The sequence below is a fragment of the Notolepis coatsorum genome (assembly GCF_963971535.1).
Source record: "Notolepis coatsorum genome assembly, chromosome: 17".
NCBI lineage: Eukaryota > Metazoa > Chordata > Actinopteri > Aulopiformes > Paralepididae > Notolepis > Notolepis coatsorum.
Window position 1 is genome coordinate 29,797,499 of NC_140181.1, and position 15,482 is coordinate 29,812,980.

A 15,482-nucleotide genomic window follows, 5' to 3' on the forward strand; every position below is an offset into this window, starting at 1 on the left:
CAGGGCTATAACTTTTTAAATTGTATTGCTAAATTGACATTACTATGGCCCATTCAACGTCAATTATCTATCGTTCAGGACGTAGGAACGTTATACTTTTTCATTCACATATTCATACTAAAATATGGTCTAAAGCAGGGGTCGGCAACCCTAGGCACGCGTGCATTTGCATAGGCACAGGGGGCAGCAGTAAAAAAAAATATATATATATATATATATTTTTTTTTTGCTCTGAAATATTATAGTGAAATATTTTGCACTGTTGTCGCATTTATCTTGTTGAAATCCTCCCACAGGTTCTTTTTACTACCACATATTATTTCAATTTAGCTGGAAATACATTGCTACATCATTCAGTAACATTTGCAGAGCCTTATAAGAAAAACATTATTACGGTCACCATTGTGACCAGTGGGATTAATCAACAATTTTTATTATTTATTTTTCTATTTCATTGAACATTGCACATGTTAAAAGCCATTTTTTTTACTCAAAATGTGAGTATTACCAAGTCAACTTGTGTTCTTAAAACAATGACAATAAACATAGTTTTATTAGGTTGAAATAATGTGGTTGTGTACTTATTTTTCTGTTAACTTATTATGGATTGAAAACTGAAAACCTTAATGCACAGTAACTGAACTCAATATTTTTAAGTTCTGGTAACTTATTATTATAATTTTTTTTACAGTGTAGTCTTGCGATCAATCAAAACTTATTTACACGATATACCTCACATTCACCCTCCATTCACATCCTGGTGTTCTCCATTAGGCCTGTAGGTGGAGCTATGACAGCACACGTACAGTACACACACCGATGGTGTGTGATGTGTCCAAAAATGAATGGAATGTGAGTGAAATGGTCGCACTGTATGCAGCTGTTTGTCTGCATTGCATCCCCCCCCCCCCACTCAGATTTAGGGTTGATACAACCATCATAATAATATAGTTAATAATAACAATAACAATAATGATGTAATAATGTAAAAATTATCATTAAAAATACCTGATTATGAGAAAAAAATATTACGATGCATGGAATATTGGTGAGGCACACTAGTTACAACTATATTTCAAACAGGCACTCCATGTCAAAAAGGTTGCTGACCCCTGGTCTAAAGTATAAATATGTTTTTATCGTTTTCTGCAGCATTCTCCAGAACGTGATTTATAGCCCTAAATGCATTATATTGATGATCAAATACAGTTTGATAGCGATCTGCGCGAGATAAAAAATGTCAAATGGACGTGCTTCTAGAAGTTACTACTTATCATCTGATGTTGACCGGATGGGGGCGTTTATAATTCCGTGGCCAACGTTAGATGATTCATCTAGTGTGGGTGATATGATCATTAGAGCAGTTTGTATCGAACACGGTAAAAAAAAGCGCTGAAACTCACCGCAGCTTCCTCGTAGCGTTGGGCGATGAGCGTGGAGCAAAAATATTCCTATTATGGGATGTTGAAATATGCGATCCATCTCCAGGTTGTATAATAGTATATACGTCCAAATCATGTTGTTTATCGAGTTATTGGTAACGGATCACTATCCATTGTGTCGCGCTCGAGTCCCGGGACCTATATCGAGTGATCGGACCGAATTTGGATGAGCACCAGTTTCCGTTTCCGGTTTGGGCGATCCGCCGATCGGCCACCAGATGGCACTCTTGAACCGTTGGAGAGTTGAGAGGGGATCACCAGTAGATCTCAAGTCTCCGGGGGAGAAATATGATTGCGATCACAGATTTTTGAAATATTGATCTCAATGACGTGTTACGGCGTCATTGGCAGAATGAGCATGTCGGGGAATGACGAGTTTAGGCGTCCTTGGCAGAGAACGTGTTAATTACAGCTCCATGAAATGATGTAGATGAAGAATACCAATACCTTGTCTTATAGGTACTGCTACCTTATCATTTCATTGAGCTGTAATTAACACAACACAAGGATTCAATGTTCCCGATGACATCACTGTTGGCCATATTCAAACTCTTTACTCTCAATGACTATCGAGCTAAATGAATGTGTGCAAAACTGTTTACAGTTTTTGGATGTGTTGTGAGATTATGTGCAAAATAAATCTGCATTGTTGTTTTGGTGATGTGCCCCTTTAACTTCCCACTCACTTCCCAAGCCCTATACTCCTGTTGTGGGAGACTTTATAAATACAGGCCCGGTACTAGTATAAAACGAACAGCAAAGCACCAATAAAAACAATAACACGATCATCCAGCCGGAAATAGCTAGCTTCTGTAACAGACTTCACTTTAAGGTATTTAAGGCAAGGAAATTCCTTAGAATTGTTCCTCTCAGGAAAAAAAGGACAGAAGATAAATAAAAGATATGGAGAAAGAAATATCCATAATATATCAACGTGTTGTGTCGACAGTCAGAGGGAATAACAATTTGTACAACATTATATGTGTATACATATAACAAGCAGCGATAAAAACAGCACATTGTATAGTCCTTGGGAAAAACAATAAAAAAAACTAAAATGTATTATGAATACAAATTTAAAAAATACAAATAAAATACATACACACAAAATGTCTTTGAGTTTCAGCTGTGAATCTGTTAGGATTCTGTAACCCATTGTGAGCTGCTAAAGGTAAGACACAAGTACAGGTACATGCGTGTTATTCTTATGATCTTGCACAGCTAAGTCCATACTCGTGAATATGAACTACACCCGAAAGTTGCCAACCGGAGATTGTAGACTACACAGGGATGTCGTCGAGGGATGTTTTTTGCTATGCAATATGGCCACAGCTAATTGGTCACGCTTATCATTTATGATAATCACCTGTTTGATCACAATCGTCTGTGGTTTTTCAACCAAGATGCTATGAACTGTAGTGTGACACATTCTTCACAACGGCTGTTAAAGAACCCAGGGTGTCTGTCATAAAGGACAGGAGGTTCCCCGACATTCCTGATACAATTCCTAATCAGGTGTCAGACTTTTAAAGCCACCTAATCATCCCTCTCCTTGATTGGCTGATATCCTTCCTTATCTCCCTAGTATTTCACCCATTGTGTGCCCTGGTGGCCTGAATGCCTTCTACAACAGAACTGCGTTTCCGCATCTCTGATTGGCCAGGTCATTTCTGGTCATGTGACATGTACGCCCAATCGTGGGACCGCAAGTTTCTACACTGGTTAAGCTTAGGCGCTCGTTCGAAGTTGGTTAAGGTTAGAGTTTGTCTTAGTGCATGGCGATAGAACGCCTGCCCTGATTCCGACGGTTAAGCTTAGGCACTCTTTCGAAGTTGGTTAAGGTTAGAGTTTGTCTTAGAGCATGGCGATAGAACGCCAGGTAGTTTGCAGGCTGTTAGACCCGGAAATAGGCGCAGAACTTGCTGTCCAACGATTGGCGCACATGTCACATGACCTGGCCAATCAGAGCGCAAAACTTGAACGCGGAAACGCAGTTCCGTCGTAGAAGACATACACGCGTCCTGGTGTTGGTGTATAGCAGCCGTGGCTCCTGCTTCACCCAAAGGCTCTCTGTATACTTGCTTTTAAAATACGTGGGGGGGGGGGGGGGGGGCGCAGAACCGTGTATCCTGCGTTCCTTTGGAGCATACTTTGTGCACGTCCTGAGAATTTAATGCTACACATTGGAAATATACCATGAAATTCTTCAACAGTCAAAGGTTGAGACCTTTTTGTGTTATGATCTCAACATAACCTCCTCGAGTGTCGCCATGTTTTATTTTTTTTATCTACTTTTTCTCCCCATTTTTCTATTTTTCTCCCATCCCAATTTCGTATTGTCCAATTCTACCCTCCCCTGTCTCGAACGTTGTTAGACCATGCCTCCCACTGGTCGGCTGCAATGTGGACCAAGCCTTGCATCACGTGTCCCCTCCGGTACACGAGGAGGCAGCCGTCGCATCTTTTCACCTGCACAGCGCAATCTCTCAGCGGCGAGGAGTAACGCGTGGGAGGCTCATGCTGCCCCCGTTGCTTCCTGATTCTGCTGTACAGGCGCACCAACCGACCTGTAGGAGTCGCTGTCCACAACGTCCGATCCCCACCCACCGGCTTTCCCACCCCCTAATACTGCCAATTGTATTAGTATGAACAACCAGCCAAGCCGGAAGCAACGCCGAGAGCTGGGCTCGAACCCAGCATCTCCTGCATTAGTGGCGAGCGCCTTGCGCCACTTAGACGCCCGAGTGTCGCCATGTTTTATGTCTACATTGCAAATCTGGATAGTTGACAAGAAAGATATTCTTCTTCTATATAATTGTGTCGGCCGGGGAGGATTCAGCCCTGATCTGCCCCCTAGTGGATAGACTTTTTAAGCCTCCAGGTACACGCAAAACACACAGGCAAGTATGTGAATAACGCCATTTACCACGCAGCCGCTTGTCTACTGGTACACATGGTTAAAAACAAGTATACTGAGACCCTAAGTGGTGGAGAGAGTTACCCGCTACACTCTAAAGCTCAAAAGGCCAATGCTGCAATGTTACTTGAGACAACTGTTCACCATAATTATTTACAGTGTAGTTTTGGGATAGACTCGTTTATGCTCACAAATCTAGACTGAATTATGATTATCAGGACCAAACAGTCCCAAGATCATGGGAACAACATATGTACCTTCTGTTTTAACATGGATTTCCACTTTAAGACACAAGAGAAGAGAGAGCCCCTTTGTCCCTAGGAGGAGGTCAGAACGCTGTGACACATTCCTCCTGCTTTGCCACTTTAGTGCTGGGGGGTGATTACCCCACTAATACCCCAAACACAACCCCCGTTCAACCACCCCATGGAGGCCCCAAACCCAATCTCTATTAAATCACCTACTGATGGCCCAAACCCAACTACACAACTAAACTGTAATTTCAAGGATTTGAATAAAACATACAAGGAGGACTTTATCAGTACTCTTTAATAAAGTACTTCATATTCTAAGCCGTTTCCATACTGTACCAAGATCAAAACCAGTCCTCAGCCCTAGAACCCAAACACTAATCCATAGTCCTAGAACCCAAACACCAGTCCTCAGTCCTAGAACCCACACACCAGTCCTTAGTCCTAGAACCTAAACGCCAATCCTCAGTCCTAGAACCCAAACACCTGTCCTCAGTCCTAGAACCCACACACCAGTCCTTAGTCCTAGAACCCAAACACCAGTCCTCAGTCCTAGAACCCACACACCAGTCCTTAGTCCTAGAACCTAAACGCCAATCCTCAGTCCTAGAACCCAAACACCTGTCCTAGACACAAACACCTGTCCTCAGTCCTAGAACCCAAACACCTGTTCTCAGTCGTAGAACCCAAACACCAGCCCTTAGTCCTAGAACCCAAACACCAGTCATCAGCCCTAGAAGCCAAACACCAGTCCCTCACTTTGGGCACTTCACAGTGCAGCTTCTTAAAATATTTTCAGTTTGGACTCCAAAGTCGTTGCTCTTGGACCCAGGCTAATTTAACCATGCTCCATCATGTGTCACGGTTCATTGTAAATGCTGGTTTAGTGGCTTAACACCCCTGTCTCCAGTCTAAATCTCATATCTTTCAAAGTATTTTCCTGAGCTGCCATCCCAGAAAGTGTTCCTCCCTCAGCTCCTGTATGTTATTAGAGGTCTGAGGTTCTTATCTTGGCTGGGATTTGGCTCCAACCAATGAGAAATATCGTCTCGGAGAAACATATTACTGCCATTACTACTGTAATGTAATCTGGGGAGTCTGGGACATAATAGGCTTGGGTTCCAGTCCATAGTTTCATTTTAGAAACACTGTTCAAAGAGGTAGTTACCCAGACCCAATTTCCCACTTATGAACTATCCTGATGATTCCACCAGCCGGAACGAAGGAAAACATAGACGTTATAGGGTGTTGGGCCATCAAACCATGAAATTACACTCCATTTGGTTTCACTATACTCTATAGTGACTTTGACTTTATCCCTCCTCCCTTAACTTTGTTTTGGCTCTTACCTATACATCCTATGTTCATTTATTTACTTTATCATCCTAATGGGTAAACTCGATTTGAAGTATACATCTATGCAAGAAGGCAAACATCCCAACCACAGTCGAGCTGTTCAATTCCCCGTCTCCCATCCCCATTTCACATTTCCACACACTTTTATAATGATTTGTGTCCTTCCTCAGTTTCTCACGATTGGTTCTACTTGTTCCCTCCTGCAGTCCACCACCACAGCTGACTGTATCATGTTTGCATCATTCCTGCTCTGTTTAGCATTCAATTCAGAGCTGATAAGAAGTGGGGATTTAGCCTCCATTGCTCCCCCCCCCCCACGTCCTAATCTGCTGACCCCAGAGATGAGGGGTTTCCGAGATTTAGCATCCGACATGCCAACATGGGAGAGAGGTTCTAACTGAGAGCAGGACAGGTTTAGCTCTTGTTGCAACATCCACAGAGCTAAGAACAGATATTTAGGGTAGGTTAGTGGTAGGGATTTCCAAGATCATTATTGTCCATGTCAGTTCAGCTGCGGGTGGTGTGGTGGGTGGTATGGTGTGGTGTGATGGGTGGTGTAGTGTGGTGGGTTGTGTGATGGGTAAATGGCTACATTTATATAGCGCTTTTATCCAAAGTGCTTTACAATTTGTTCCTCACATTTTACCCCATTCACTCACACAGACGACTGCTCTACCTCCTGAGCCACTGTCGCCCCCGATGGGTGGTGTGATGGGTGGCGCGGTGGGTGGTGGTCCGTGAGGCAGCTGTGATCTAAACCCTTTGGTTTCCATCTTGCCCCTCCACATGCACCATTTTCCTGATTCCCAGAAGACACGCCCATTTGTCATATTCTTTCTCTTCTCATAATTTTCAACCCCCACCTTGTTACTTTTGGACCACCTGCCCCATGCTGTTTTAAACCCTTCACCCTTTAGATCACGTAAAGGGGCACTTCACCAAAAACTCAATGCTGATTTATTTTTAACATAATCTCACACACGTCCAAAAACTCTAAACAGGTTTGTACATGTTATTATTATGTATTATATTATTATGATGATTATGTGCAAAATAAATCAGCATTGTTTTTGGTGGTGAAGTGCCCCTTTAAATCCTTTCCCCCAAAACCCCACCTTCATTTCCAACCAAAGATCCGCCCACAGAAGCCAAAAGATTTAGTTATGCTTTATTTTACACCTGTTCTTGTTTAAGGTTATTTTATTTCCCCCACCCTCATCCCTCCCTGCTCTACACCTTCCTCCACCCTAGAACATTCTAGAAGGTTGTGAGGGTGCCTTCTGTCCATCAGTTTATTTGTTATCACACCCTCCCTCCCACAAAATCCTATCCCACTCACTGGCATCATATTTGAGCTGCACCCCCGCCCCTACTTCCTCTCCCACCACACGTCTCCCCATCGGCTTCCCCCCCGCCCCATGCCAGTTTTCTAGTCGGTGGGCGGAGGGGCTCGTGGCGCTAGAGTGCCGTGATCTGGGTCAGCTCTGTGTTGGAATTCCCCCTCTCCCCCGGGTGATCTCTCCTCTGCGTGTGGTCCACCCCCACCAGGGGCAGCTCCACGCCTAGTCATGCGGGATTCGACGTCCCTCCGCGCAGCCCGCCACCGTCGCCGGCCTTGCAGCTGTAGGCAGCTGCCACCTCCCGGGCAATGCTCCTCATACGGCCGGATTGCTGCGTGTCGAGGCGGAACGGCGACGGGTGGCAGAACTCCCGGAAGCACCTCTTGAAGTTCTCGTCCAGAAAGGCATAGAGCACCGGGTTCAGGCTGCTGTTGACATAGCCCAGTGCGATGCAGAAGTGCATCAGGACCAGGGTGTGGAGGCTCCCCAGGTTGAACCCCAGGTTCTGGGCCAGGGCCATGATCTGCACAGGGGTCCAGCAGACCACGAAGGCGGCAACGACCACCAGCACCATGCGGGTGATCCGGCGCAGGTTGCGGTCCTTCTCCTTTGAGCCGGAGAGGATACGTACAGAACGCAGGCGCTTGACCATTAGGCTGTAGCAGATGCTGATGATGGCCACGGGGATGAGGAAGGAGAACACGAACACGCAGGTGCCGAAGACGGGGTCCCAGTAGGTACGGGGGTCCGGTAGGACCACGATGCACTCCACGCCTGGAGAGAAGAGAGAGAGGGACAGAAGATAGAGAGGAACATAAGAAAGAAGGGGGGGAGAGAGGAAGAGGAGATGGAGAGAATAAAGAGGGAAAGGAGAGGGAGAGAAGAGAGGAAGGGAGAGAAGAGAGAGGGAGAGGTCAGAGAGGGAGAGGTACGAGTGGGAGAGAAGAGAAGAAAGAGAGGAGAAAGTGGGAGATAAGAGAGTGGGAGAGAAGAAGGAGTTAAGAGAGGGATATAAGAAAGAGGAGAGTGGGAGAGAAAAAGGGAGAGAGTGACATGAACTGAGGGGAGAAGAGAACGATAAGGTTGCGGTAGGTAGAGGGATGTGGAAGAACACAGTCAGATTCTTCCTCACACCCTTACAAAAAAATATAGAGATGAAAGAGCAGACTGTTGGAGGGAATATGGGAATAAAGATGCCAACCATTATGATATCGTCTGGGATTGTTCATCCATTCTCCCTCCTAAGTACATGGGAAAAGTATTGGAAGTAGAAGTACCATTACAATTCAAAGTAATGTATTTGGGGAAAGTATATTTTTTACATATTAAGGGCGGCAACCAAAAAGGCAGTGGATGAGTCAGGTGGTGCCGACAGAGGTAGATCCATGAGATGGATGTGATCCATGAGATCCAGGAGTTGGTGAGGCCCACGAGGACATACTTTGTGTAGTTTGAATTGAAACAATTGAATGCCTGTTTTTGTTTTTGGTTATTTGTTATTTTTATTCATGAGTGTTGTTTTCATTTGTATGTTTGTCTGTAAAAATGGAAAATTCCAAAATAATTACCAAAAAAAGAATTTGACTACTAGAAACTGCCAGTCAATTGTAAATAAATCTAAATAAAGAACAGTATTGCTAGGAGGTGAACTTATCCCTTTTTTGTTATTTTGAAAAATGTCCAGCAATGCAAGCCAATAAATGGGTGTTACAAACGAACATACACACACAAATAACTCTATGCCTGGAGAGAAGAGAGGGACATAGAGAGAGAAAGAGAGTGTGATGAACTAAAGGGAGAGGAGAAATAATGAAAGATGGCCTAGGAACATGGGGTACTATTAACAACGGTGAAACAGTTCTCTATATTTCACATATCCCTGTTAGCTAGCATGGCATATTTTACAGTATATCTTTATATACCTTGGAATCACTCCTCTGCTTTTGAATTGTGTGCTGTAGGCTGGATGTGAATGAAACCAGGCTATTCACTTTACCCTTCTGCTGAACTTCATGACACAGATGCTAGCTATTGTGGATAATCTCAAACTGAATAAATCATCATCATCAACATAGAGCTGCCGCGATAACCGCATTACCGCGGTATCGCTGTTGCATCACGCTCACCGCAGAGTTAGGCTGAATACCGCGTCACCGCTGTTTTTTTATCATAATAATAAAGTTGGCTTGCGGCTTTGCAGATATACCCTACTCGGTTCCAAGCGACCCTATTGGGTAGAAGTGGTACCAGAAAAGTCATGTGAAACATTGCAGACCACTGACTGGTCAGAAGAGAGACGCGTCACAGTTTGGAGGCTCTGAACAAAAACAGAACGCCGCCATCTTTACTGCCTCGCTAAGGATGCATTTCATTCAGGATTTGTTTGCGACAGAACCAAGTGCAATAAACAAAAAATTATGGATTCACTGTGTATTCTGCCTTATTTATTGATGAAACAAAACCGACATCAACCCAATTTACCACCGAGCGGAGAGTTTAGTGTCACAACAAGATCGCTGATGTGTTAAGTTTGTTGTTGTTATTAGCCTAATACTACCGTCAGCCGATATACACGAGAGGTAACGTTAAACCCGGGTTGCTTGGTAGAATACACAATGAGAGGTAACGTTAGCTTTGGCAGAATAGACGCAACGAGAGTATGGTTAATGTTGTTATTGATTGATTGATTTAAACTGTGTTAAACTCTGGCTTGCTGCAAGCCCTCGGACACGGAGCTTTCAGTGTACACAAGCGAGCGGCCCCGCCTGCATCCCCACACGGAGACAAACGGAGTAGTACCTGGCTGCAGTGGAAAAGGAACGAAGTACCAGGTGCCTAAAGCGGGTCGAGTCGAGTAGGTACTATGCAGTGGAAAAGCGCCATTAGACTAGAGGCAGGCTATAAGAGTAGACTACTAAAAAAAAAAAAATGCATTCAAACTTTTTTTTCTTTTTTTGTGCGCACTGTGCGGTAATAACCGCGGCGGTAGGAAATATTTCGCAAATCTGTGCGGTAAGGAAAATATCAATACCGCGGCAGCTCTACATCAACATCAAACATTTACTTAAAACTCAAAGACCATTGAGGATGCACTAATTTACAGTGATGTTGAGTAAACAGAGTTACGAATACATAAGACAATTAAAAGTAGTAACAACAAGATAAAAACAAAGAAAATCAGCTAAAGTAGTCACAAACTACTTACACAGTGGTTAGTGATCATGGCTTTGAACTGCCCGTGGGCGGAGAACAAAAGGATTTAGAATGTCTCCCAAATGCTCAAAAAGTACCTCTTTTCAGAAATCGGTAAAAATAGAAAAATTACATTTTCGAGTGCTTTGAGATGTTATATGTTTCCTGATGAAATATGATATAGCAGACATTCCTCACACAAAGGGATCTCTCTATTCCTCTCCCCATACAGATACACACTCTGACCTTCTGACACACTCACACACACACAAGGCCCCAAGCCTCTCCCCCGCTCCCTCGCCCTCCCCCTTCACTCTCTCTCTCTCTCTCTCTCTCTCTCTCTCTCTCTCTCTCTCTCTCTCTCTCTCTCTCTCTCTCTCTCTCTCTCTCTCTCTCTCTCTCTCTCTCTCTCTCTCTCTCTCTCTCTCTCTCTCTCTCTCTCTCTCTCTCTCTCTCTCTCTCTCTCTCTCTCTCTCTCTCTCTCTCTCTCTCTCTCTCTCTCTTACTCCACACATTACCCTTTGGTGAGGGATCTCACCAGATAAGCCCAGATCAAATAATTCACAAATGCCACAAGTAAACCACGCTGGACACTGCAGCATCTGGCAAGCTCCAGACCAGATCACCACTTAAGTCCATTAGCGCTAAATATACGACCGCCCAAAGGATTATAAAAATCCCGGTCAGATACTGGTTAAATACCACACTCTCCATCAATCACAGATCGTTATCGATAAATACACAAGACACACGACGTTCACTCAAGACAGAGACCACATACACACTGGACTATGGGATCGCTAATAAAGAGCACCCTGACAGGGAAGGAGGACTTCTTCTCTGCTTTGACTTCCACAGGACACTGCTTCACTGACTGGACGGACTGACTGGACTCCACGGACGAGACTGCTGGACGGACTGGACTTCACTGACTAGACTACAATGGCTTGACTGTTTTTTCTTTTCTACACGACCGGCCGGTTGTACCAACTAGATTTCAATTGTACCTTGCTTATTCACTTTTTATACCTTGCTTATTCACTTTTTATAATAAATACCCTCAAAAGTGTTTAGTCTCTTTTATCTTTAAATATCTTATTACAACTTTCGCGTATCAGAGTCTAAAACGTGACACTCCTTACTTGCTAAACTTAATACGACTTGTAAATATGTTTAATTCTTGGTAGATGGTATCATTGTAATTATCTCCGTTTGCCAGAGAACTACATCGCATCAAGAAATGCACATACGCGCACGCGCGAACACACACAAGAGCGGCGTGTGCGCTGTGAAAAGGTGTTCGACCCCGCAGAGGTGAAAGGTATCAGAGCCTACCCCCCATCCAAATTCTAAACAACAGATTGGCCTTTCATAATATGTATGTATGTCTCTTGCAATAATATCCACGGGACTCGACTTTTTGCAGTCGTTGTGTATGTGTGTCACCAACACACGCCAACTATCTCCTGTGTGCGGCCCCGCGGACATTCTCTCACAGCTGATAGAGAGAAAAAAAAGCAATAGCTTACATACTTTTCCGGACAGATCATCTGAGCTCCTCTCCAGTTGAACTGCTACTGTGTTTAAATCCAAATAATCCTCTGCCATTGTTGTAACATGTCATCTGTTCTCTAGTATTCAGTCTTGTGAAGTTAAATCCTCTCTAGAAGTGAAACTGAAACTTACCAAGCCTATAAGTTGTTAAAGGGGCACTAGGCAATTCATTTACTCAGTGAATGCCTGAACACAGAATGACACCAGTATCACTGACTCACCTCTCCAACAATAACCTCTATGAACAGTTCCAATCTGGTTTTCGCCCCCGTCACAGCACAGAAACAGCCCTCCTCAAAATCACAAATGACCTACTGATGGCAGCTGACTCCGGACTATTATCCATCCTCATCCTCCTCGATCTAAGCGCCGCATTTGACACCATATCTCACTCCACCCTCCTTAACCGACTAGCCTCCATTGGAATCTCCCACACATCCCTAGACTGGTTCCACTCATATCTCTCTGGCCGTACTCAGTTCATTCAGCTAAAATCATTCACATCCCATCCATCCCCCCTCTCCTCCGGTGTTCCCCAGGGCTCTGTCCTTGGCCCTATCCTCTTCATTATCTACCTCCTCCCACTCTGTCGGATTCTCCGCAAATACAGCATCAATTTCCACTGCTACGTGGACGACACCCAGCTCTATGTTTCCTCCAAACCCACTTCCACCCTCCCTCCCTCTTCCCTCTGTGCCTGTCTACAGGAAATCAAATCCTGGTTCACCTCAAATTTCCTGAAATTAAACAGTGGCAAAACAGAGGTAGTCCTCATTGGCTCCAAGTCCACACTCACCAAGCACCCCAGTTTCACCCTCACCATAGACAACTCTTTGGTTTCCCCTTCCCCCCAGGTCGAGAGTCTGGGTGTCGTCCTCGACAGCACCCTATCATTCCATTCCCACATCAATAACATCATCCGGTCCGCCTACTTCCACCTTCGCAACATCAACCGCCTCCGCCCTTCACTCACTCCCAACAGCGCCGCAATCCTGGTCCACTCCCTCGTCACTTCCCGCTTAGATTACTGCAACTCTCTTCTCTTTGGTCTCATAAGCTCCAACTGGTCCAGAACGCTGCTGCCCGCATAATCACCAGAACCCCTGTCATCAGTCACATCACCCCCGTCCTACGCCAACTACACTGGCTTCCCATTAAACTCTGCATAGACTACAAGATCCTCCTCCATACATACAAGGCCATTCACAACCTCGCCCCTCCATACCTGGGCCCTGTTCCCCGTACCTGGTTCAACTAAGTCGATCAAGATGTCATTATCCAGATTCAGTTAACCCGATGTTTGAAGCCGGGATTTTCCTGTTCCTCGAAGGTGGATTCAGTCTCGTTAACTCAACCCAGACTTGAGACCCAGGATAAGTGCGCGCGGCCGCTCCAGTTGAAAAGCCAGCACGTATCGATAGCAGAGATCCTGATTCTCTAGCGGCATTGATTGATCAATTGATTTAAAACTTTATTAACATATTGCAGTACGGCTCAATCGCCTCGCCGACAAGTTAAATGCGTTATCTATAGGCTAATTTTAAGTCCCTCATTACCTCAATCAATCAGATTATATTTCTTTAAACTTGCCTGCTGGATTGAATAATCAAATGAGATCTTGCTAGCGAAAATAATTAGTTAAACTGTTATACAGAATAACGATACGGCTCTCTTACCCATTGATTGATGTAAGGTCGATCTTTTACTTATCTCCACTGTGGTGTAACGGGTTCTTCTTTTGACTTTCACGCAGACGACCGGGGTTCGAAACCTAGTCTTTCCCTTCTTTTTGCGATGTAGGAATAATTCAATTTGGTGCACGTTGAGAGCTATATAAAGAATGACATCCTCAATGCATGTAGATTTATAATATTTTAACTTAAAACTAGGCTACTTTGGCGTATAATCATTAATATTATATTCCAAAAAATTATATTGGAAACACGGGGTTTCGAACACCGGTCGCCGGGTTGCCAGGATTGAGCACTACCGCTGCGCCACTGTGCCAGATGGGATAAATTCATTGTTTATACATTAATGAACGAGAGACCCGTGTTTAGAATATTCTTTATTTTGAATGAAGTATTTTATGTACATTTACTTTATGCTCATTCATTAATGTGACGTCAACGGCTCATTCAATTTCTCAAATCCGTCAAACAGCGCATCTCATCAGACATCTTAATCCCAGTTACAATTAAAATAACCACATAATGTGTACATCGCACCGAGCGAGCGCCACGGTATATAACGTGCATTATTTAGGACAAAGTGAATTTAGTATCAGCATTTTGGGTCTATTTTACATTTCAAAAGACCCCTCTGGAAGAATGGAGCACAAAAACGTAATTCAGAATGGTATAACGCAGATCCTAGACTGTGGGAATAATTTCAGGAAACGGGCTGTCACTTCTTTGCGGGGGCGTGGCGATGGTTCATCCGGCTAACTTGAACTTAAACCCTGCTTTCGACCAGGCTCAAACTTTTGGATCTGTTGTCATGGTGATTTGGACAATCCAGGTTCGGGGAACCGGAAAGTCCGGCTTAAGTCAGACTTCACCGAAAGTTATCCGGCTAACTCAGTTATCCAGGTATGGGGAACGGGGCCCTGTTCGACCTCCTTCATATCAACATTCCCACCCGGTCCCTCAGGTCTGCCTCCTCCATCAACCTGACCGTCCCCCCAGCCCGTCTGTCCACCATGGGGTCAAGAGCCTTCAGCTGCTCTGCCCCCCGCCTCTGGAACTCCCTCCCCCCGACATCAGGAACATTGACTCCATAATTTCTTTTAAAACCCACCTCAAAACCCACCTTTTTATATATATTTCTTTTCTTATTTTAATGTACTGTGATTATGAATTTAACTGTTTTTAAATTGTTGTACGGCGTCCCTGAGTGCCTTGAAAGGCGCCTTATAAATAGAATGCATTATTATTACTATTATTATTACCACGGCAAGCCTATAGAAATGTATTCTATTTAATAATAATAATTATTATAAATGTCTCTCTCTCTGTCTATATCTCTGTATCTCTCTCTCTCTTTCATTCTTTCTTTATCTCTATCTATCTATTATATTATATATTATATTACTATACTATTATATATCTATATATATATCTAATGTATTCAGGTAAACCTCGATCTATCTAGTGTGTGTACAATGTACATGGCATCAAAGTGTGTGTCGCTGTAGGCCTGCCTGGGCCCAGTCATTGGAATAACAAAAGGAACAACAGACTATAAACTATAAACTTTGTTCCAGGTGTGAATTGGTCTAGTGACATTGACATCACATTGCATTCTGGGAGGGAGTGTAGTTCTCTTATCAAATTGCTGGAATTCACTGAATCCTTTCAAATCCCTGTGCCCCGACTTGGTAAGGATTTTACCAGAATGTTTCATAGGACATTGATTAAAAACGTTCATG

The 15,482-nt window shown here is 44.0% G+C and overlaps 1 protein-coding gene across 1 annotated transcript in view; it reads right to left on the reverse strand.

The window, feature by feature from the left end:
- Positions 1 to 7,528: 7,528 nt before the first annotated feature.
- Positions 7,529 to 15,482, reverse strand: part of oprl1 (opiate receptor-like 1) — a gene marked incomplete at both ends in the record, with an annotated part of 245,246 nt that continues 237,292 nt past the window's right edge. The window contains 2 exon segments of the mRNA XM_084333251.1: positions 7,529 to 7,555; positions 7,557 to 8,080. Coding sequence (XP_084189377.1) covers positions 7,529 to 7,555; positions 7,557 to 8,080 — 551 coding nt within the window.